Source organism: Manis javanica, chromosome 3 (genome assembly GCF_040802235.1).
Source record: "Manis javanica isolate MJ-LG chromosome 3, MJ_LKY, whole genome shotgun sequence".
Taxonomy (NCBI): Eukaryota; Metazoa; Chordata; class Mammalia; order Pholidota; family Manidae; genus Manis; species Manis javanica.
In genome coordinates, this window is record NC_133158.1 from 209,727,279 (window position 1) to 209,751,102 (window position 23,824).

The following is a 23,824-nucleotide window of genomic DNA, read 5'->3' on the forward strand; positions in this document are numbered from 1 at the left end:
TGGAAGGAGGTGCTTGCTGAGAGAAGTGTGAAGGGGGCCTGTGTCCCCAAACCATGGATCCTGGAGCGCAGGAGGCTCGCACTGGCTCAGGACCCGGGTGCAGGGTGATGAGGGCACCATCACAGGCCGCCTGGGCTGGGGAGGTGGCACCGTGTCGCCAGCCTTTTCCCTTGGACTCTGGGGAGGGAAGAGGCAGGGGAAGGAGAGTGTAAGAAAGAGGCAGGAAAAAGAGAAGGCGGAAGCCACTTGGAATGTCTGCACACGCTGAGGGTTTATGCTTCCTTGTTTGGCTTCTTCCTGTGAATGCACACAGACAGACAAGCAGACACAGATAGGCAGACGGACACATGCAGGCACACACAGACAGGCAAGCAGACACAGTCAGATACACACAGACATGCCGATACACCTACACACATGGAGATAGACACAGGCACAAACAGGCACACAGACACAGACAGACACACACACACACAGACAGGCAAGCACAGTCACACACACAGAGAAGACACGCACAGACTGGCACGCAGACACAGGCAGATGCATGCTAATTAGGGCCCCAGGGACTCAGATTCTTCCCATGCAAGCCAGTCCTCCAGAGGAAGGGCCCGGACAGAAATGGCTCTCTTGTCCCATTTACTGCTGTGAGGAGGACGGCGCTGTCCACTCCCCCAGGAGCCCCCATCCACACCTATTGCTCCTGTGCAGTCAGTCATTAATAAGGCCTCTGTTCACTTCAAAAGCATTCAGATTGGGACAGAAAATGGATAATCATGTGCCCTGGGAGGCACGGAGGGTTCCAGCAGGGTCTTTCACACTTTACCCTATGGACTTTGAGGTGACCACAGAGATGCAGGACGTCCCCTCCCTGTGCCACCTGGGCCAGAGGCCCTTCTGTTGTAACGGGAGCCAAGGAGAGGGAGGGCCGATTGTTTAGCTATTCCAGGAATTAAAAACACTTGGATGTTTAATGAGCTTTCTCAAGAGCCATTTGGTTTCCTTTGGATTTCTAGACATGTCTCTTCACATAGTTGATGCCCGAAAGGCCAAATGTGAACGAAGTTGTCTTAGTTTATTAAATTAGATTACCAGTTAATGCAATTACAGAACGTTAGTTCTTGGCCAAGCTCCTGTAGAAACGTGGTTAGCTAAGATAATTCAGTTAGGATTGGTTCTTCCTTGTGAAAAATAGCAGCTCTTCATGGAACAGTCTAGCTTTAACCATGGAAGCAAACTGAAACTATTTGTTCAGTAAACATTTTTGGGCACCTGCTATGTACTGGGTGCTCTGATGGGAGTTTTGGGGGTGGGGCATGGAGGATACCAAAAGCCAAGTAAAACCCAGCCCCTTACCTCCAAGAGGGGAAGCCACAGCCTTTTGCAAGGGTTTGGGAGGTTGCAAAAGACTTTTTGAGATCCATCGTTCCATGGTTTCCTGTGTTCCTTCAGTGGCCCCTTTCCAAACACGCCCTGCTTATTCCTCTGTAAGATGTCCTTTGACCTCAGTAATCTCACCTGATCAGCTATTAGCAGTGATCCCTCGGGGTCTTGGAAATATCATTCACTTAAGCACCAGGTTTGGAGAGTCAGATGATTAACTGGAGTGCCTCTCCCATCTTGTGCCAGAGGTTGTGCCAGGCTGTGGCCGGCCACGGTTGTGCCTTGCATACAGAGGGCCTTTGGTTTACACAAATCTGCCTGTTCCTGACCCAGTGCCCTGTGAGGTTGCCTTGTTCCTGGGGCCATGCTGGCTTCATCTGTGGGCATCAGACGGAAGCCTGGCCAAAATCATATCACTGAATGGCTCAAGAGTATATGGCTGGAATCAAGGCACCAGATTGGAAGAAATTCCCATGCCTGGTGGCTCTCAAGCCTTAGCAGAGAAGTCACCTGTGGTTCTGGGGCCCACCCACAGAGTTCCTGATCCTGTGAGTGTGGAGAAGGGCCTGAGAACCTGCATTTCCTACAGACTCCAGGCTGACGCTGGTGTGGCTGGCCTGCTGACCACACTCAGAAGGGCAGGGAAGGAATTGCCTTGTCATTTCAGCCCACCAGTGTTGAGTGACACTGGGCATGTCACATCCCCCTCCCGCAGCACCACTCGGGTTAGGACCTTGAGGACACAGTCCTCTCATTCACCTTAGCCTTTCTCGGTGGGTAAAGGTGGGCTTGCGGGGTGGGCACCGACTGGGCACAGTTCTCACATCCAGATGCTCTTCTGTAGGTGGAGGCCGAAGCGGTGAATCGTTCTATTACCATCGCCAACCAGACCAACTGCCCCCTGTACATCACCAAGGTGATGAGCAGGAGCGCGGCCGAAGTGATCGCCCAGGCCCGCAAGAAGGGTGAGTGTCACCGGCTGTGGTGCCGGCAGGTCAGGAGGCCCCTTTTCCAGACCTTCATGCCAAGTGGGCCGCTTTCATCACGTTCCAGCATTAACCTAATTACCGCCGAGCGAGGCAGGGAGCTCCGATTTCTCCCTCTGTCCCGTCACTGCGGCCCTGTTAGTATCTATTTAAAGCCTCACATGGCAAAGAGTGGGTGAGCAGGCACATTTCCCTCTTTCCCCTACTTTAAAGAAGTTGGATTTAATTTGATGCAGTCTAAATAAACTAGGCACATCTACAGATAATGTCAGTTTCCATCTGCGACAGCATCCTCGTATTGACAAACGCACGTCCCCTCTGTGGCTGGTAGTGATTTCCGTAGGGGTCTTGGGGCGTAGGATGGGGCATTTTGCCCTGGCCTCCTCCTGTCTGGGTCTGGTGCTTGAGTCGCTCCCTATAAAGCACATTGATATATTCTGGGCTGAGGCTGGCTCTCTGTTGGGACCAGGGAAGCCATTGAGAAGGTTCTTGGAAACTAATTTACTAAGTGCAGCTTCCAGCACTGCTTCAGGAGCACCTTATCCATTATGAATGCAGCAGAGCCCTGTCGTAACCCGCCCTTGGCTGTGACTTTAGAGAATCACCCCACAGTCCGTGCCGTGGAGGGCAGCTGCCCGTACGGAAAGCCTGATAGCGTGCGGTTGACTTTGAGGGCAGATCTTGGCCTGATGTGAACATGAATATCACAAAGGGGTCCTCCCTCCCTGCTGCCCCCCTTCCTGCCTTTCACCCCATTGCATTCCCCCGCCCTGGGCCTCTCCGAACCCCTCCATCTTGCCGTCTCCGTTTGTCTCTTGATTTCTGTGTAGCTTTCTCCTGGTCTCTAAATTTCTTTCTTGGCCTCTCTCTTCCTTTCAGTCTCTTTCTATCCCTTTATCTCCTGTGTCTTTCTTTCTCTGTCAATAAGGGAGCAGTCTGACCTCTGTGCTTCTGTTCCCAGTTCTCTGTGGGATGTGAGCCACATGGTGGGCGACCTTGGGTCAGGACCTAGAACAGATTGCTCAGTGACCACTGAGTCAGTCTGTCCCTGGAGATGATGGCTTCCAGATGGACCCAGCAATCCTGGCCCCTGTTCTCGGCGCCCCCGCGGGGCCTCTGTCCTTAGGCTTCGCCTTATGTGGTTGCTGCATTACTGTCTTGGAAATGAGCCCTCTCCTGGTAGCTAGAGGAATTGCCTTTTCAAAATAAAGGAACGCTTTCCTAAACTAATGACATCTACCCAGAATCAGCTTTGGGTTGTTTCTGGGAGACACTGGATGATTGCTGTTGGGGACCGTCCTTCCCCTGGGCCCTCTGTCACGCAGGCCTGCGGGTGCAGTGTGGGAATGAGCCTCAGCTCCCTAATCACACAGCCAACACTAATCTCAGAATCGCTGCTCCCATGTAGCATGGCACGGTAGGCACAGTCTCAGGGAAGGGGAAGTTAGGGGCAGCTTATTTTATTTATTTTGGTGCCCAGATGACAATAAACAAAAAGTTAGTCAAACATTTTAATGCAATTTTAGTATAATTAAACATTCAGTTTAGCAGAGTTTAGGAACAAGACCTTGTTTTCCAATTTGGAGTCTCACTTGTCCAATCTGGAAGCTAGAGGGATCCGGCCTCAGCAGAGCTCTGTCCGGGGCAGGGGGAGCTGGCCCTGGTCGGGGTGGCAGTGCACTGGCGCTGGGCTCCTCCTGTCTGTGCCTCAGATTTCTCATCAGAAGATGCAGAACGGCAGGGCGTGATTCTGTCGTCTGTCTGGTCCTGCCCTTACACTGTGCCACTCGGCGTCCAGTGATGTCCCTCTGCTCATGACTTTGACCCTCTGTGTATACTGGGGGATGAACACTAAGAAGGGATTGCTTCAGTCTGCTCATTCCAGAACCTTCTAGGTGTGAGTCCAACTGTGGTGCCCAGAGTAGCTCTTGCATTCAAACTGCCACCCTTCAGTCCTTGAAAGCCTTGCTGTAGGTGAACCTGAGCTGCCAGCAAGGAATTTTGGGTGCACTTGGGTGCCAGTGAGCAAGAATCAGAAGTCCTAGCTTGCTTTATAGGCTGTTAAGGCTCTTTCCATCATGTCAGAACTTTGCAACAACTTTGGGGGCAGCCCAGGCAGGGATTTTGGTTCTTGGTTGTACATTGCAGCTGAGTGAATGGAAGGTCAGAGCTTGTGAATGGTAGAAATGGGCTTTGGTCCCCCCGCATCTGTCTTCAGGCCGTGAGTGTCCCCATTAACATAGGACTTATTCGTGCTTTGAGAGTATTTTAATCTGAGAAATGCTGTGACCATCTCTTTCTTGGTATCTGTTGGGGTTTAGTTCCTCAACAAACCTGGTAGAAACACCAGCCTGACCTCCGGAGTGATGGGCGCAATGATTCCCAAACAACCAAGAAGGAAGACGATATAAGGTTGTATTGTGGTTTTGTGCTCAGTATTCTGTCCTAGGTCAGATCCCAGTTCCACTCTGTGCTAGCATGTGGTGCCGGGCAGGTCAGGTACCATCTCTAGGTCTCATCTGCCCATGCGCAAAGTCAGTCACAGGGACTCGTCTCTCAGGGTGTGGTGGTGGTAAATGGGATAATGTACGTGGAGATGTGTGTAATAGCTGTGCCCACGGTCATCACCACTCAGAGCCAAAGGGCTGCTTAGAGGAGGACAGCCAAGGTCCTGCTGGGGAAGGGCTCTGCCGAGGACTCTTTTCTGCTTCTGGTGGGCACTTCTCCTTCCTCATGCCCCTGAGACCCCACACGATGGCATGCCACCCCCCGAGAGAGCTGATGTGCTCTGCCAGTCAGCGGGGCAGCTCACTGTCACCCATTCTGTAGATAAGGAGCTGAAGGCACAGCCAGGACCAGAAGATCAGGGCAGTTTTTACTCCTCTAAAGAGCTTAGGCACTGGTTGATTTAATAGGTTCATTTCATGGGAGAGAAACTGAGATGCAGAAATCACACATGTCACCCAGATCACCCAGCCTATGGGAAATAGAACCCACAGCCTCAGCCTCCTGGCCACTCTCCGTCCACTGAGGTGCCGTGTGGGATGTGTCTGGAATGAGCCGCACTGACTGCATTTTGTCCATGTGTGACCCCAGGGTGGCTGCTGATGCCTTCTGGGTGAGAAGGGCAGCATGTGGGCCGGGCCTGATGACCCCCCCTGATGGACAGCCTTCTTCATCCCCCTCCTCACCCCACCCCGATGCAGAAACATGCAGGACGTCTGGAGGTTGCTGAGAGATGGGAAGCCCTGGGAAGTCAGCTCAGGATGACTTTCTGTGCCCTGTGGGCCAGTGGGAATGATTCGGGCATCAGCGAGATGCATGTGGTCCTGGGGACTGAGGGGCCACCCCAGCTTGGGGATGAATAATGTACAACCTAGCGGTCTTGAAACCTGAGAGTGGCATATGTGTTGGTTTGTGAATGTCCTAAGTTTCCAAAATGTGTATTGGTCAGGGCTGCTCAGAGAAATAGAATCTATCTATCTATCTATCTATCTGTCTATATCTGTCATCTATCTATCTATCTATCTGTCTATCTATCTATCTATCTATCTATCTATCTATATCTGTCAACTATTTATCATCTATCTATCCATCCATCTATCCATCTGTCTGTCATCTATTTATCTATCTTATCTATCCATTCATCTATCTATCTCTCTATTTATCTATCTATCTATTTTATCTATCCATCCATCTATCTATCTAATCTATCTGTCTGTCTGTCTATCTGTCCTTCTATCTAATCTATCTATCATGTATCTAATCTAGAGGCGGGAAGGAGAATGGGGACGAGAGATTGATAGACCTTAAGGAGTTGGCTCAAGCAGTCGCGGCTGCCGGCAATCTGAAATCTGCAGGGTTGGCCTTCAGGCTGGGGGTCTCGGAGTGGTTGATATTGCAGCTCCACCCAAAGGCTGTCTGGAGGCAGAATTCCTTCCCACTTGGTGCCCTCGAGAGGCTGGGAATTGAATTTGTGCTGTGATGCAGCCACTTGCTTGCTGAGTCTCTGGGTTTGGTTTACAGCCTTCTCAGCCCGCAGGCCATGGAGATAAGGCTCTTACAGGGCAGATGGAAACTCTGGGGTCTTTATGCAGCCCTTGGCTGGGGCGTTTGCATCCCTGAGCGCATCCTTTTCTTCCCCACTTTGTCCGGCCTGATGGGGAGAACCAGCCAATCTGCTTATTCTCAGTTTGACAAGTACGTTCCAAGGTGTCAAGTACACAGTCAGCCCAACCTTTGCCTCTTAATGAGTATCTGCTCAGCGGTGATATGCTACCGTGCACGTCTATTGCCCGGCACGCCACGGGCTCTCACCGCTCTCTCTAGTACTGGAAATAGAGTCATTAGTGCCTTTTAATCAGATCTGATTAGAGAGACAATTCTGGAAACCCCAGAACCAGTTCAGAAAACTTTTGATTCTGTTTCTCTAGAACCGCTCTCAGTACCAAAGTCTGGCAGGTTTATCCCTGGATAACCTGCTGAGTTCTGGCCCTGGGCTGAGAGAAAAGGGAAAGAGAGGGAGAGGGAGAGAAAGAGAGAGAGAGAGAGAGAGAGAGAGAGAGAGAGAGAGAGAGGAGAGAGAGTGTGTGTGTGTGTGTGTGTGTGTGTGTGTGTGTGTGTGTATTGTCCTCTTACTTCTCGTTCATGGGAAATGACTAACTGTCAGGGCCGGGAGCTGTCAAACATTTCTAAACCCCAGCCTTCCATTCATTCTTCATGAATGCACTGAGGCCCCAGCCTGTCGTGAATAAACACTACCTCTGTGGTTCCCGGCCATCCGACCGCGCCTGCCAGGGGCTGGCTCGGCGTCACAGCCTTCAGTTCAGACTTTCTCTGGAGGAGAAAATAGTGAAGGTCTAACTGCCGCCCAGAAAGCGTCAGCAGTGTGTTGAGGAGAGTGCAGAGAGGCGGATTAAGCCTATTTCATGGTTTGTTATTGTTAGTGGTAATTATTTCTGGCATGCAGTTCAGTGTCTGCGCCTGAGGAGGCCAGAGGCTCATCCGCAGCGCCCCTGGGGACAGTGCTTATAAACCGGGGAGGCGGCCCGGGGTGGTTGCAGGCCCTTGGTGCCCAGAGGCAGGGCCCACCTGGGGGTCCATCTCCCCTGGGGCCTGAGGATGGTTTAGCTCCTGCCCCGCCTCTGGGGGCTGAATCCAAGAGATAAACGCAAACGCAGCAAGGGCCTCTGGGTACCTTGGAATATGAGCGGAGCCGAGCAGAAGGCCCCTCAGGGGGCCCCCCTCCTCCAAGTGCTCACGTCTTAGCTGGGCCCTGCTCCGGGAATCCTGGTTCAGCCAAGGCAGGCTCTGGTCAGCAGTGGCCTTGAAGCTCTGATCCACTTCTGGTTTTCCAGAGGCTGAAGGCCAAGTTCATTCTTTTGTGGTGAGGTGCGTGTCCCTATGCAGAGAGAGAAGGGGCCCAGCCCCATGTGCCAGTCCCCTGCCCCACTCAGATGTTTTTCAGAGCGAGGTGAAGGCTGCAGTCAAGGGCACTCACACTTACTGGGCTCAGGACGTGTCCCAGGAGCCAGCCCCTCCTGTGTGCACACTGCTGAAGGCTGGACCGAAGAGCAGGTTCAGGGAGGGGAGGAGCAACAGTGAGTGACGGGATGATCAGGAAAATATTTTCCTTGCCCAAGGCTTGCAGCGGATGGTTGGTCATGTTGCTTTCTCCGAGCAGCTCTGTTCTCGTGAACTTTTTCATGTCGACAAAACCAGGAGAAGCTTGGGGTTATGGGGTCTTTGTTCTCCTAATGATTTGCCCAAAGCTCACCTGGGTGCTCAGACAGTAGCTGGTGGGGCCCCCTAGACCTGGCCAGGTCAGAGAGCTACCCTCGGCTCAGCCAGCCTGGCTGGTGCTGGAACCACAGCTGGGGGCCCCGGTCCTGTGAGAGCCGTGGGCCCAGCGCTGGGTACCTGCTCGGCCGTTTGCATTTCATAAGCAGCCTCAGGCTGGGAGGAGATGAGCAGCTTGGACAGCTGCCCACCTGGCTCCTCAGACCAAGTCCTGCTGGGGAGGTTTGAGTGGGTCAGGCACCCAGACTTCCAGCGCATCTGGACGTCGGCCCTTTTCTTCCTGGGGGCTTCCTTCTGGGTGAGGCCCCCTCTGGGCTCTGGTGCCCTGCCTCCTGCCCGGGGAGATGCTGGTCCCCTGGGGTGAGTGGTCTGCGGGCCCTTCTCCTGCTCTGCCCTGGCTAAACGGCGGCTCCCGTAAATTCCTGAGGCTGGAGGGGGCAGCTTGGTGGAGTCATTGCTCAGCGTGGCTGACCGCAGCGGAGAGCATGCCGTATACTAGCCAGAGATAAGTCCTTGGAAAAGGCTGCGGTGCAGAAAGGACACACATTCCTGAGTGAGACGGGTTTGGCCTGGAGGGCGGTGTGTGCGGAGGGGAGGAAACCCCTTGGCAGGTCCTCCACGGTAGGGGTCGGTCTTGTGGTAGGTGGAGATGGGAGGTAAATTCCCAGGCATGGGAAGGCTGGCCTGAGATCAAGGTCCAGCTCTGATGCCTTCAGTTACTAAAATATCACACCCTTCTGTCAATTGAACCCACTTTTATTGAGTGCCTACTATGTGCTGGCAGATTCATTTTCTTCAGAGTATCTCCATCTAGTGGGGAATCAAAAAATTCAAAACTGAGGGATTATTGGATTATTAGAGTACAGATGTAATTGGGTTTTGGAGATGTAATTAAGGGCAAAAGATCACCTTTGGTCTGGATAATTAAGGGCAAGAGATGCTTCACTAAGGACCTTGTTTCTGTTCTTGAAGGCAGAGGGGCTCCTTAAGAGGATTTCATGCAAGAGAATAGCACGGGAAGATTATGTTTTAGGAAGATCACTCTGGCAGTGCCATGGAGCATGAGTGGAGAGGTGGGATGAAGCCTGGGAAAGCAAGACTAGATCTAACCTGATGGGGAGCTCTGTCAGAATAAGCTGGGGAGAAATGACAGCCACCTAACGTGAGGGAATGTGGAGAATAAATGAAAGGATGTATTCACGGCTTTAAGCTTTGGCATCAAAGGGTGTAACAGTCGCAGTGTTCTGGTTTCTACCTGCATGAATAGAGAGGAGGACGTGATTTGAGCATCAGAGAATTGACATTCTTGGGACAGTGTATCGAGTTGGACTAGGCTTCCAGAAACTCTGTAATCTCATTATTGTAATGGTACAAAGTCCTTTATTTCTCACTCTTACCAAGCTGGCTGTGAATCAGGTGGCCCCCAAGGACAGCAGCCTTCAGGTGGGGACTCGGGTCCAGGCTGGCACGGGGACAGATCCAGAGGGCTGTGTTCTTGCTCTGAAATGCTTCAGCCCACTGATGTGATGTCTAATTCCCTCTCTCTGTCCATTAGCCCGAACTAGACAGCTTGAGGAGGGCTGGGAAATACGGGGAGAGCAGAAGATGCTTTGGTGAGCAGTAAGGTTCAGCTTGAGGTGCCGTGGGTCATCCATCCCAGAATAAGAGTGTAGACACTCCTGGGTCTGGGTGCTTGAATGCAGTCTGAACTGGAGATTGTTAGTAGATTTGGGGACCAGCAGTACAGGAGGGGGAAGGCATGCAATCGCCCAGGCAGAGTATGTTGAGTTAGAAGAGCAGGGCCAGGGTGAAGTCTCAGGGAGCACATGCCGATGGTGACTGTGCCTGGCAGGGCAGGGGTGTCTGACCAGCATGAGTTTCCTCACCATGAGAGGATGCTGGCGCATCTCTGAAGGGGTTCAGGGAGCCCTTGGCACACTGCCAGGCAGGTGGTGACTTCTGGCAGGGTGGCCTCCTCCTCCCCTCGTTGCGCTGCGCTCAGCTCTGTTCTGTTTGGCAGGAACCGTGGTGTATGGCGAGCCCATCACCGCCAGCCTGGGGACTGATGGCTCCCACTACTGGAGCAAGAACTGGGCCAAGGCCGCAGCGTTTGTCACCTCCCCACCCCTGAGCCCCGACCCGGCCACTCCGGACTTTCTGAACTCCTTGCTGTCCTGGTGAGTCCTGTGACTGGTCCACACCCTGCATTCTCAGTCTGCCCTCAGGCCAGGCTGACCTGGCAGCTCACAGAGTGGTGGGCAAAAGTGGTCTCGCAGACAGAGACCTTGCTCCCCAAGCTTGGTCACTAGATGGGAATGTGGTTGTCACTCTGACGTCCTACCGGGAGGATTCCAGATACACAGCCAGGGAATGATTGAGGCAGCAGAAGCGTTCCACTGGGGTGCATGTCCCCCCTAAAGCACCTCAGGAGATCAGTTCAGATGCTTAGTGTTTCATGAAGCTTCAATACCAGGTCATCACATCTTCCTGCATTTCCTGACTCCTGAGCCGAGGATGGGCTGTTTAAGAACCTTTCAGTGATCTGGCACTTGAAGGATGATTTGAAATCCAAGATGCGTTAAAAACTAGTCATGTTTTTTCTTTCCAGTGGAGATTTACAGGTCACAGGCAGTGCCCACTGTACTTTCAACACGGCCCAGAAGGCTGTCGGGAAGGACAACTTCACCCTGATCCCTGAGGGTACCAACGGCACCGAGGAGCGGATGTCCATCATCTGGGATAAGGCCGTGGTACGGAGCAGGGCCCGCTGGCGGGCTGGTCTGCGTCCCCCCCTTCAGCCCCCCTCCCCTTGTGTCGGGGCTTGATGTAGCAGCTGATAGAAGTTGTCCCTACTTGTATGACAGTATTTCCCAGGCTTGGAAATCCAAGACCCCTCCTTGTAGGTCATTTCCTCCTAGATGTTACGTATGTATTTCTTATCATTGGCATCTGTGGATCAGTGGAGAGTGGGGAAAAAAAGTCTTTAAAATAAGATTGTTTTGATCAGCCAGGAAAAAGCTTCTTTAGCAACCTGGTGCCCCACCTTTCTCAGTTAGTCTTCTGTTCTTGGAAATGGACTGTTTCTTGTCCTTTAGGGCTCTCTGGGCTTAAGCATATTTCTATCCACTATAGGCTTCTGACAGGCCTGTTTTGAACAAGGACCTCTGGGCTTTTTCATTTCCAATGTCTTAAAAGAAAGAACAGGCTTTCTGTTAATAAATTTCTTAGATTATGAAAATGATGTATCCTAAATCCAAAAAGAATAAGAAAGTAAGTAAAAATCACTAATAACACCATCTTTAAAATAAAACTACACTTAACGTTTTGGTAAATGTCTTCCCAATTTTTGTCAGTATAAGCGTGCTCTTCTCTGTATATTACAGTGTGTGTGTGTGTGTGTGTGTAAATAACAGTGGCATCATACATACTATTTTGTGGCTTATTTTATTATACAACAGTATATCATGAATAAGTCTCCACATCCTTAAATATGCTTGAAAAATTTGATTTTAATAGCAGATGATTCATTTAATGCTAATTTATTTAGCTTAACTGTAATTTATTTGTAACTTGGAACATTTATGTTGTTTCTTATTCTCTTATTGGGATATACATCCTTGTAGACACATCTTTCATTAGGCCTGTAGGGGAAATTTCTAAAAGTGGTCTTGCTGGGTCGAAGGGTGTATGTATATTTAAGGCTTTTGCTATATATTGTCCAAGTTCTTTCTAGAAATTACACTAATTTGTATGCTGCAAGCAGTGCATACATTCCATTTCTTCTACCAGGTCCAAACTACTGTTACCAACAAACCCAGAAGTATTGCTATTTGGTGAATTTTTGTCTTACATTTAATCTCTTCAATCGCTGATAAGAGTGAATTTTTTTTTCATGCAATTATTGGCCATGTACCAGCTCATTTCCTTTGGCCATTTTTCTTTTAGCTTTAGAGTACATTTCCTAACTCAGAGATATACAGTCATTTCCTCAAATCTTGCATTTAAAGGAAAGGGGTGCTCAGTGCTGGAGATGGGAAAGTGTGGGGAGGGACATGAGGAGACGTGATTGGCACCTGTGCTACGCAAAGCCAGACACAAGGCTGTGACTTGTCGGTTGTCTGGACTCGCAGCTGAAGTCGGTGTCTTTATTTTTTAAAAGAACAGCCATTCAAGCCACTTGATATTTCCTGGGGGGACATTGCAGCTCCTTCAACTTTCTTTTTAAGTTTTCATGTTGAAATAATTACAGTTTCAGATACAGTTGCAAAGATGGGACAGAGAGGTCCTGTGAATGCCTTCACCCAGTTCCCCCGGGGTTGCATCTTCCATATCAAAACCCAGAAGTTGACGGTGGTGTCTGCGTGTAGAGTCGTCACCACAATCAAGACACAGGTTTCCTCCACCACCACAGAGCCCAGCTTTGCACTGCCCCTTTATGGGCATGGCTACCCCACCTTCGGGCTGTTCTACGTCTCTATAACATGGTTATTTTGAGAATGTGATATAAATGAAATCAGACGGTGTGTAACATTTTGCGATTGGATTTTCCCTCAGCATAATGTTCTTATTCATCTGAGTTGTGTGTATCAAAAGTGTGTTCCTTTAGGGCCAAGTCATCCCCTTCCCACTTCTTAACTTGCTTTTGGTGTGTGTGCATGTATGGTTCTCCTCAGGTCACCGGGAAGATGGACGAGAACCAGTTCGTAGCCGTGACCAGCACCAATGCAGCCAAAGTCTTCAACCTGTACCCCCGGAAAGGCCGCATTGCTGTGGGGTCTGACGCTGACCTGGTCATCTGGGACCCTGACAGCGTTAAAACCATCTCTGCCAAGACCCACAACAGCGTGAGTCCCCTTGCCTGTGTGGACCTGGTCCACCTGCGTCACTGTCACAGAAGCAGACTGAGGTGCAGAGAGTCCCCAGGATTTATGAAAAGAACTTACTCTGAAAGAAGCTAACTTTTCCCCAGGTTATATTATAACTTGGCAACTTGCTGAAAAAAAAATTGTTATTTCCCTTTCTTTAGTGAGATCAGCAAGCCTGTCACTCTTATCATTTTGGAGTACCACAGCCTCTCCATAGATAGAGGGTGTCTATCTATAAACCTTCAGAGCCTCCTGACTCATGCCAGGACATCAGAAGCTTCTAGAAGTCAGGCAGCACCGTGTTTCAATAGTTGGGTGCAGCACCTCTATGGCAGTGCTTTCTGCCAGGGAATTAACTAGAACATTCCAGTGTCTGCTCCTGAGGTGTATTCCACTTACATTCTTTTAAGCCACTGCTTTCTCGTGTCAGTGTGTCATACAGAAACTAAAATGACAGGTGCTTTTATGGTACTAAAGGAATTAGTTGACTGGCTTCTTGAAGAAATACCCCCCGGCAGGTGTACTGATAAGATTTGAGGGTATCTCTTGCCTCTCAGTCTAGACTGCAGAGCTTGGGGACGGCCTGTCTTGTTAATGAGACCCTGGGCAAGTGACTTTATTGTTGTATCAGGCTCCTCAGCAGAGAATGAGGGGCTTAGATGAGGTCTCTGAGTGTCCTGTGCTTCTGTGAGGTCCGGGGACATTGGGCAGAGGCGTTAGATACCATTGTTCTTCCGAGAAAAATGTGTGTGTGTATAAAATGCTGAAAGAACATGGACAAAGGGAGAGATTTGGGAATGAAAAGGCCAGAGGTCAGAAGAGTTTTATTTCAGAAACTCGTAAGAAATTTAAAGTAAATTCTTAATGAATAAAAAGGATTCTAAATAAAGGTCTGGATTGAGAGCTGGCTCAACGGAGGATCTCATTCTAGACTGCCCCCACCAGAAGGCCTGGGCCGGTACCTCCCCCAGGTGCCACCACACCTCGGGCTGGCTTTGGCATCTCTCCGGGACAGCCCTGGGCGCTGGGCCGAATTCCAGTCCTCCCACTTGTGGGCAGAGGCGCTTGGCTACGGGGCTCACCTCTAGCTTCTGCTGGCACGTGTGGGCGCTGGGATGGTAGCAGCCTTCTGGGGAGGGTGCTCAGCAATCAGTGTTTAGAGTTGACATTTTCCTCCTCCTCCACTGGCTGGCTTAGCCTGGCAGCATAGCCTTACGGCCACACGGACTTGTAACTCGGGTCACAACCTGTTGGGGGCCCCAAGGGCTTCTTATGGGCTGGGGTCCTAGGATCCTGTCCAGTGAACCTACTGTTCATGTGCACTTAACATTTCATTCGGCCATCTCAATAAAAGGACAGGATTGTTAACCCGATTGGGAAGATAAATAAATGGCACCTTGCAGAGTTTAAGTGACCGGTCTGATGTTACACGGCTGTTCTGTGGTAGAGCCAGATGCCCAGGACTGACCACCCGCACATGTTCCCTGCCAGACGGCACAGGCAGCCTGTTGGTCAGGCGTAGGTGCATATGTGCTTCCCTCCCTTGCAGAGTCCCTTCCCCGACGGTAGCATGGAGGGTGATGTGGACTTGCTCCTGAAGTTGTAGGTCACCCACCTAGGAGCTTGCCTTTGGAGTCATTACCCAGGCAGAGGAGAGGAGGTGCAGAAATGATTCGAGAAGACAGATTCTGCCATTCACACATTTCCCCCGAACCTCTCCAGACAACCCTGTGTTTACCTCCAGGCATCTGCGCATCAGAAACATGGACACTCAAAAGGAAAAGCCTCTTTTCCGTCCTCACCTGTTTGAAAGAGCTCTCACACACGAAGAATGCCTGTGCAGCATTAATCATCTGGGAGAATACAAATAGGAGACTTTCCCTGTGTAATCCAGTTTCCTTCCACGGGGCTAATTAGCTTTAATTGGGAGCATTTAGCAAACTATTCTTGACAGCCCTGCTGCTGAGCCTCTACTTGGATTTTCCAGGCATCCGGGCAGATGAGCAGTTTTGGGGAGCCCCTTGTGGGTGTAGGTTGAAGACCTGGTGAGCAGTGAAGCCTCACTGCCTCGTGGTTCGACAGAGTAGGTATGCAAAACCCTTAGCTGTGACCTGACCGTTGAACTTGTGGATTTTAAGTCGCTTAGAGTCATGGGGCGGTTCTTCCATCTTCTAGAAATGGGAATGGCCCAAAACTCCTCTAGGCATTTGTGATCAGTCATTTCTAGGCAGCTAAAAACAGATGCAACTTCTGGTGTCTTTGACACTTAAAAGCTTGCAGTCTTGTTGGGAAAGTGCAATAAAAAATGGACAGTGAGTGAGTGAGCATTTTTTAATACCTACCTTGTGCCAAGTAATAGGCTAGATGCTGTTGTTCATTTTATTGCATCTAATTGTGGCATCTGCCCCACAAAGTGGGGCTTATCGCCTTATTGATGAGGAAGCTGAGACTCAGGAGTATAAGAGACTTGTGCAAAGTCATGCAGCTGGCGCGTGGCCGAGCTGGGATATGAACCCAGGGCAGGTGGCACTGCATCCGTGGTTGTTTCTGTTATCCCCGTTGTGTGCCGGAGGAGCTTGTCAGAATGGAGACAGCTGTGGGTGGGACCAGTTGGATGCAGTGCACCCTTTCAAAGGTCATTTCAGAGATGACAGAGCTCAACACAGGTCTGAGGCTTTTTATGGGGTCAGGAGGGAGGCAGGTGAAGAGACTGCAGTTCTCATCTGCTCAGAGTCATGCACTCAGCTCCGGGATGTCAGTAGGTCTAAGATGCCATCGATTTTAAGATATTCCATTAGTTTACATACCACTGTGAAAGGACACACCCAGAGGACTTTAATAGGAGACTCCCTTAAAAATACACCACGCCACCAAGGGCCAGCTTGGGCTTGGTGGAGGATGATTGAGAGGTCAGTTCAGCACGCAGAAAGTGGTGGCAAAAAGCCCTGTGTGCCTCAGCTTGTGGCACTGGGTGCAGGGAGGGCAAAAATGTCTCCTCTGAAAGCTGGTGCTTGTGCCTGTTGGTGGCCAAATTCCTGCTACCAGCATGGCCCAGGAAACCCTCAGGCTGGGAATTTAATGTACAGTGGCCTCAGCATGGTAATCCCCAGGCCAAATCCCGAATCCCCTGGAAGAACCGGGGTCAGTTTAGGCTGACGGCGAATGCGCCCCTCCATCTGCCGTCAGAAACAGTCTCATTTCCAGGCGAAGTGTCTTCGCATCGATGGAAGACAGTCGTAAGATGTGGGGGCAACACTGGCCCAGAATTGACGTATTGGGCCCCCTTTCCTCCCCAGGATGCCTCTCTGCCTCATTCCTTCGGTAGCTTCCACATTATTCCTTTGAGTCTCAGAACTGTGCTGATGGCCCCTTGTTGCTGTTTTCAGTCAGTACCACTGTACTTCGACACCGTCTGTGAGCTGCCGAGCCAGCCCGCGGCTTCTCCACACTTGCCAGCCACTGCACTGAGCAGAGGTGTTCCCCTGAGCTGTGTGGCCCTGTGACAGCAAAGCCACAGTGCCGATCACCTGGCCTGAACTGATCTCCCCAGAAGGCCGAGCTGCTTTTTATGTTTGGAGCTGCCTGTTAATCCTCCAGCCACAGCCGTCTGTGCATTTGGGCAGGGCAGGCAGGGAGCAGCAGAAGCATCCTAGAATCTGGGGAGGTAGCCCTGGGTGAGCCCCAGCTATGGGAGGGGACTGCGACATGTGGGGTGACCGCTATGGCACCCACTGTCTTCCTTGCCTTGTTCTTCAAAGAAAAACTCATGTGTCCATAGAGACCCTGCATATTTTCCAAGAGGAGCACAGATATGTGACTCTTCACCCTGAAAGCTTGAGGCCTAAAGGACAGCTGCATTGTTTGGGAAATTAAACCTTAAACACTTTATCAAAGGCATGTCTCTTAAGTTACCAGGCTTTCATTTAGGACCTTGAGTTCAACCACATTACAAACAGATTAGAAAGCCAGGCAAGCCAGTGGGAAACCCTGCCCCTGAATGGCCTGTTTCCGGTTGGAGAAGGCCTTTCGATTTCAAACTGACTGGAGCTTGTTAGTGAAGATGAAGCCCCTGCTAACGCCAAGAATCATCTTTTTATGTTTCTGTAGCATTTACAAACTCTCCTACTTTTCCATACAATATTTCTGTTCAATTTTGTTTACCCCAAACTTGTGAGAGGTAGGAAAAGATGATTTCGTATTCTAGACAGAGGAATTAAGACAGACATGAAGGGGCTGCTGGTTGCCAGTCAGGACAGGCACTCTGTCTCTGGGCCTTTCTTTGGTCCGTGTAGTGTTGGACGGTGGGTGCTGCCAGGCTGACGAGGTCTCACTGGAAGGGGGATGTGGGCTCTGAACTCTCCTGCTCTCTCCTCTAGTCTCTCGAGTACAACATCTTCGAAGGCATGGAGTGCCGTGGCTCCCCTCTGGTGGTCATCAGCCAGGGCAAGATTGTCCTCGAGGACGGCACCCTTCATGTCACCGAAGGCTCTGGACGCTACATCCCCCGGAAGCCCTTCCCTGATTTTGTTTACAAGCGTATCAAGGCGAGGAGCCGAGTGAGTAGCTCCAAACTTATGCAGTTGTTTTTATCATGGATTAAGTCCAGTTCCAAAAACAGTGACTGAGCTCTTTGAGTCCGAATATCAAGATGAGTATGGCAGGGTTCAGGGATAAGAGAAACATGGTCTTTTTATTTCTGGAGGTCAGAATACCAGCATAGCTGTCAGATGTGTCCACAGCTTAGCCAGGATGAATTCAGACTGGTATGTGTTTGTGATGAGATATGTGGTGAGGTTCAGAGGAGGGAATCATGGTTGTAGAGTCGTGGGGGTAAGTGTCATGGGGAGAGGGCATTTTGATTTGGGTTTTGAAGGTTAAGTAGGAGTTCAATAAGTCAAAGAAGGGAGATGGAATTAGGTAGTGGGAATGCCATGAGCAGGAATATGTACAGTGTATTCAGGGCAGGGTGAACAGTCTACAGCACTGGTGCTTGGGGACTGAGGCAGGGAATAGACAGAGCTGTAAGGGATCAAAGGGAGAGTGAAATTGGAAAGAAAGTTGGGGCCAGATCTTGCACATGAGGCCAGATCCTGGTCACAGCATGTTTAGGGATTCCTATAGAATTTAAGTTCAAGTGTCTTCGGAGAAAATGGTAAGAAATGTTAGTTTTTATGGAGTATCTAGTTCCCCATGACCCACAATGGGGAAGGCTGGCCCCTCGCCATCTGTCCCTGCCATCTCCATTCATAAAGGGATCCTCCATCTCCGGATCTCACAGACCCGTTCTGGGCACCATTCTTCTCCACCAGGAGGGTATCCTGGGTGGTGTTCTGTGTGATGAGGCATGAGTCAAGGGGCTCTTGTGTTTCGCAGCTGGCGGAGCTGAGAGGGGTTCCTCGTGGCCTGTACGACGGACCCGTGTGCGAGGTGTCTGTGACCCCCAAGACAGTCACTCCAGCCTCCTCGGCTAAGACCTCTCCGGCCAAGCAGCAGGCTCCGCCTGTCCGGAACCTGCACCAGTCTGGATTCAGCCTGTCTGGTACGCGATTTTGGTTAGGGCTCTGCTCTGTGGGGCATATGCGGGGAGTGGGCGAGTCTGTGGTTGCTTTTGTTAAAGGGGCAGAAGCAGAAATGAAATGATGTTCCCATCCTTCCCAAAGTGAGAAGTACTAGTATGCCGAGAGATGTCGTTCACAGCAAATGGCCAGTGGGGTGTCAGAAGCTTGCCATGAGTTGTCACATGTAATGTCATGGTGCATCCACTGTGTGTAATACTCAGTATATTAAGAGGTCATTCTCCAGTATATTAAGTCTACCCTGAAGAAGGATGCCTTGGCATTCTGGAATTTCTCTGCTCCCCACATATGCAGTGATCATTCATAGCTTGCAAAAAGTCTGGAGCTTCCGCAGCCTGTTTGTAGCACAGCCTCTAGCTGTGCCCCTGCCTCCTCGTCTCTATCGGGAGGGTAATGACCTACGCAGTTGCTGTGAGGATTAAATGAGTCAATGAAATAATATAATAATAATAATGAGTAAAGTGCTTAGAGCCATTTGACAGTTGTTACTTATTTGCTTGGATGAAATAGGTGCTATTAGGGAGGGTGACAGGAAAGGGTCCAGATTTTAGAGTTTCCTTATTGGAAACCTCTTTCCAGTCCTTCATGCAGCCCACGACTAGACACTGTCCACTTTTCCGGCTCCCTAAGCCACAGATAATGTATCCAAATTTGTATGGCATGTGCAAGAAAGAGTTCATCAGACAGAATTTTTTTTTGTAAGATATACTGGTTTGCAGAAAGTTGCCATCTGTGCCATTACACAGATTACCGATTTTTAAATGACAAATCTTAGCATTGTGATGAAGTGAAGTGGGCCTGATAGTGTCTGTGCCATCTTATTTCCATGGGCCATTCAAATAGAAGGAAGATCCTTACCCTTACTTTTGATGAAACAGTAGCTGTCTAGGGCTCAGGACTGGAATGCCAGAGGGGGCTGCACCTCAGAAAAGCCACCCTTGGTCTGACTAAGGAGTGGAGGGGCAGGAGGTCATCTGAGTCAGACCCAGAACCAAAGTGCTGTTTTCTATATGGCTTTACTTTCCCAGTAACGGGTCCAGCTGGCTTTTGCAAGGATGGCTTCACACAGGCTGTGATTCCTTCCCTAGGTTGTAGTTTAAACGTTCAGGGAGGTTTGGGGAGGACAGAGAGTGGGCCTTTGCTTCTGAGCCGTGCTGTTTCCCTGGAGAGCAGGAACTTCCATACCTGTTTGTGACCCTCCTGCTGTCTCCCCTCCAGGTGCTCAGATCGATGACAACATTCCTCGCCGCACCACCCAGCGCATCGTGGCCCCCCCGGGTGGCCGAGCCAACATCACCAGCCTGGGCTAGAGCTGCAGGGCCACCGTCCACCTGGGGCTGGGGGCCGGGACACACCTGAGGACATTCTGAGAGTTTCTTCCCTCCTTTTTTTTTTTTTAAGAGCCTGTGATAGTTACTGTGGGGCAGCCAGTCCACGGGGACCCCTGGAGACATTGACCTTGTTCACCCACGTCCCTATATGTCTACGAATATGGCACCCAACCCCATACATGACTGCATCCAGCACTCAGACATGCGAAACAAAAGCACCTCACAGCGAGGGCGGTTTTCCTGTCCAGCCTCTGTCGTATCTGTTCTCAGCTTCCTTTTCATGGCGGGAGTGGGGGATAGAGTGAACTGCCCAGAGCTGCATTTTTCTTTTTAAAATTTTAAACATGTTTTCTTTGTGGGGCTGGGGCAGGGTGGGTGGGGGTGGGGGGAGTTTTTTTTTTTAGTACTACACGGGAAGCCGAATCACTATTCACACTAGGGGTTTGAACTGGGCATCTGAAGGATGCAGTTGTACACCCACCGAGCTGACCCGGAGTGGTCGGCAGACTTGTCCCATCTCTCCTGAGAGGCTCTGGAATGTCTGCATCGTCATTCCATAATCTGCTGGGTCAACGTTTGATAAAGAGCAGGTGTTCTTTTTGGCCTAGATCTTGCTGCAGATTCAATTTTTTGAGGATTCCCTTCTCTCCTCTCTTCTGTTCTCTCTCTAGCTTTTACATTCATGCATATTTTCACTTCTGTCTCTGTGTTTCCTCTAGCCCTTGTTTCTGAGAGGATATTTTTTCTCTCCTTCCCCCATTGTCTTTTCAGATGACCAGGTCTACCGTCTACTGTAGTCCTAAGAATCTGCCTTGCAGGATGTGAGCTTTGTCCCCCTAGAATACTCTGTCCTCGTCCATATAAGGCTGGTGCCACCCACCCCCCATCACAGGGATATGCGTTTGAGTTTAAGACGCTTCCCAGGTTCAGAGAAAGACCGAGTTATTCACCAACAGTGTTACCGGTGACCTGTCACAGAACAGAACCTCCATAGAGCCGGGATGTTGAAGAAGTCAGGGTGTAGGACTTGAGAGTTTTTTTCCTCCATGCAGTGTTAATTGGCTGAAGACATGATCAAATCTAAATTGAGCCCAGAACCCAAGGAAGCCAGCCAGCTCCAAGCCAGCCACCAGCTCACAGGGGTGGCACTTTGTGGCAAAAAAATACTTTTTCTTATCCAGTTATTTCAAAAGATATCATGCAGTAGTTCCCCCATATCCATGGGGAGGCCTTCTGAGACCCCAGGGGATGCCTGAAACCCTGTGTATACTGTTTTATCCTATACATGCATACCTGTGATAAAGTTTAATTTATAAATTAGGCACAGTAAGAGATGAACAATAATAAATAAACTAAGACAATTATAACAAGAGACTAATAAAGGTCACAGGAATGTGATCTCTCAAAATACCTTATTATACTATATTCATCCTTCTCGTGATGGTAGGAGGTGATAAAATGCCGCGTGATGAGATGAAGAGGCGAACAGCGTAGGTGCTGTGACGTCGTGTTAGGCTATATGGACCTGACAATATGTCAGAAGGAGCATCATCTGGACCACAGGTAACAAACTGCAGAAAGCAAAACCCCGGGTAACAGGGGGCTGCCATATAGGGAGGCCTTCCAAACAGCAAATTTGACGTAGAAAGTCCATTTTACTTTGCAAGAGTAAAAATCTATTTAATGAGTGACAGGGTGATGTATCATAACTGTTCGGGGTGGGGGGGGAAATACCAAATGTGTGGCGCCTTTGAGACCACAGGTGACCTGGTGTCCCCATGCCTTCTGCTCCTTGTCTCAGTGACTCTTGCCACCAGCTGCCTTGTGCCCACCCTGTCTGCGGATTGTGTTGCGTTTCCTCCCGTGTGCGTGCGTGTACAGGTTCTCCTAAGCCGCGCTGTTTGCCGCTTTTATAGAACCCAGTCCGCTCTTGTGAAGCATCGCAGACACAAGTGGGTCACTGTGTCACCGCCCGTGTCTCTCCACACTTGTCTTGCCTCTGGGATTACGGTTGAGGTTTCTTTTGTTGTTGTTGTTTATTTGTTATTTTGAAAGTAAATTGCACTTTTAAAGAAGAATAATTGGTTAACTTAATATATTTGCTTTTGTTCTCTCCTGTACTTAGAGGAAATTTGAACAAGTTGGAAAAAAACCCGTTTTTTGTTTCAATTCTGAGAAACACTTGCAGCTCTTCAGGGTTCACTTGGGCCTTCCTGTTTTCCCTGTGCCAGGTCAGGGTAGTTTTGGTTATTTTGATTGTTTTCTCGAAAAAAACTTGAGACCTGAAGATTTCCGCAGGCTGTATAAGCATGTCTCCCTCTTGGCTTGCTGTGTGTCTGTTAAACGGATGTCATATGTAAATGCTAAGATAAACTGACAGTGTCTCAGAGCTGAATAACCGCAGTGACTTGATGCTCTAAAACAGTGTAGGATTTAATACTAGATGGTTTTTAATCCTTGGAATTGTGATTGTGACCCATGAGTGGAGGAAGTTCCAGCGCTGAAGCTGATCATGTGTGTAGCCAGAAAAATACCCCTTTTTTTTTGTAACCACTGTCTTAATGGCAAAATAATTATGGTAAAAAAAAAAAAAAAACAAGTCTCGTGTTTATTATTCCTTAAGAACTCTGTGTTATATTACCATGGAACGCCTAATAAAGCAAAATGTGGTTGTTTCAGGGATGTGTCTGTGTTGAGATGTTCAAGGAAGCAGCTGCTTGGCTCGGCCCTCGAGCAAAGCTCCCCTTCTGGAAGCTTCCACAGCCGCCTTTGGCCTTGCTTTGCTGACTGTACCCACGGGGGAGTTTTCACTGTGTGTTGCACGTTGTGACACCCAGGCAGCTGAGGGCTGATTCTGAGCAGACCTCTGCATGGCATTGCTGAGTGTGAGAAATTCGTGGACTCCATCCGAGAGAGGCCACCGGAATCGAGCTGCACACAGAAGTTTGGATGCGGGAACCCGGGGTTGGGGAGGGGGTGCATATAGGTTAGGCCCCTCTGCGTCCTTACGCTTGTTCACCCGGAAAGTCCTCCAGCTCCATGCAGGCATGGAAGGTGACACAGTAAGGTGTACTGACTTGCAGCCAGAGCTCAGTCAAGGAGCTTGCAGTGCTCCAGGACAGCGCTCACATTCTACCACCTGAGCAAGTGCCACGAGTGCACAGGGGGCATGAGACACACGCATCCCAGCAGGGTGGGTGCTTGCTGCCCACAGTCCTTGTTTCCCTGCGCTGCTGTCACTGGTTCTGAAGATGCTGAATGAAGCGGGTGTGTGCTTGTGGCTGCCTGGGCCCACCTGTGGTTGCAGAAGCCCTTCTCTGGGCCTTTCTGTCTGCTTTCTCTCCAGCCCTGTCTGAACAGGATATGAGGTGGCTTACAAGAGCATATACTGTACCAAGCTTTTATAAACAGGGTTTGAGTGAAGGGGGAGCAAAGAGTAGGAAAAATAAGGGAAGGCCTTAGCACAACACGCCTGCCAGGGGGCTGTAAACTTGTGAGGTAACAGCAAATGCCGAAAAGGGCAATGTCGCCAGAAGATCACAGAACATTTATAGTGATCAGAAAATAAGGTCTTCAGAAGAAATAAAGATTCCTAGTCTTCAGCTCTTCCTTGTTCCGGCAAGGCCTGGGCCTCCCGAGGACTGCGCTGGGTGTCTGGGCTGCTCCTGGTAGCACAGCTCCGTGATCCAGGGAAAGTGAATCTGTCCAGGAGAGGGGGGGTAAAAAGGCACGCCCTAACATTTATGGGAGCTGTGACAAGGTTAAAGTGGAGACCCAGCTCCAAAGGCCGTCCCCCCCTGTCCCCACCCTGGCTTCCACACCAACACAGGCCTCATGCTATGAGGACACCCCAGCTTGTGTGTCCAAGTGCTGCTCAACTCCTCGCA

General features: G+C 50.1%; 1 protein-coding gene and 1 long non-coding RNA gene across 3 annotated transcripts in view; both read left to right on the forward strand.

Moving 5' to 3' along the window:
• DPYSL2 (dihydropyrimidinase like 2) overlaps positions 1 to 22,615 on the forward strand; it is a 107,532-nt gene extending 84,917 nt beyond the window's left edge. For both annotated transcript variants that reach the window (XM_017654412.3, XM_017654414.3), the window contains exons 8-14: positions 2,225 to 2,345; positions 10,186 to 10,342; positions 10,774 to 10,915; positions 12,839 to 13,009; positions 17,407 to 17,586; positions 18,404 to 18,569; positions 19,825 to 22,615. In XM_017654412.3, the coding sequence (XP_017509901.1) occupies positions 2,225 to 2,345; positions 10,186 to 10,342; positions 10,774 to 10,915; positions 12,839 to 13,009; positions 17,407 to 17,586; positions 18,404 to 18,569; positions 19,825 to 19,916 (1,029 nt within the window). In that variant the 3' untranslated portion in view covers positions 19,917 to 22,615. The remainder of the gene's footprint in view (positions 1 to 2,224; positions 2,346 to 10,185; positions 10,343 to 10,773; positions 10,916 to 12,838; positions 13,010 to 17,406; positions 17,587 to 18,403; positions 18,570 to 19,824) is intronic.
• Positions 2,355 to 8,463, forward strand: LOC140848562 (uncharacterized). The gene is made up of 2 exons (XR_012129658.1): positions 2,355 to 4,778; positions 5,463 to 8,463. It is a non-coding gene; the product is annotated as an uncharacterized lncRNA (long non-coding RNA).
• Positions 22,616 to 23,824: the final 1,209 nt, after the last annotated feature.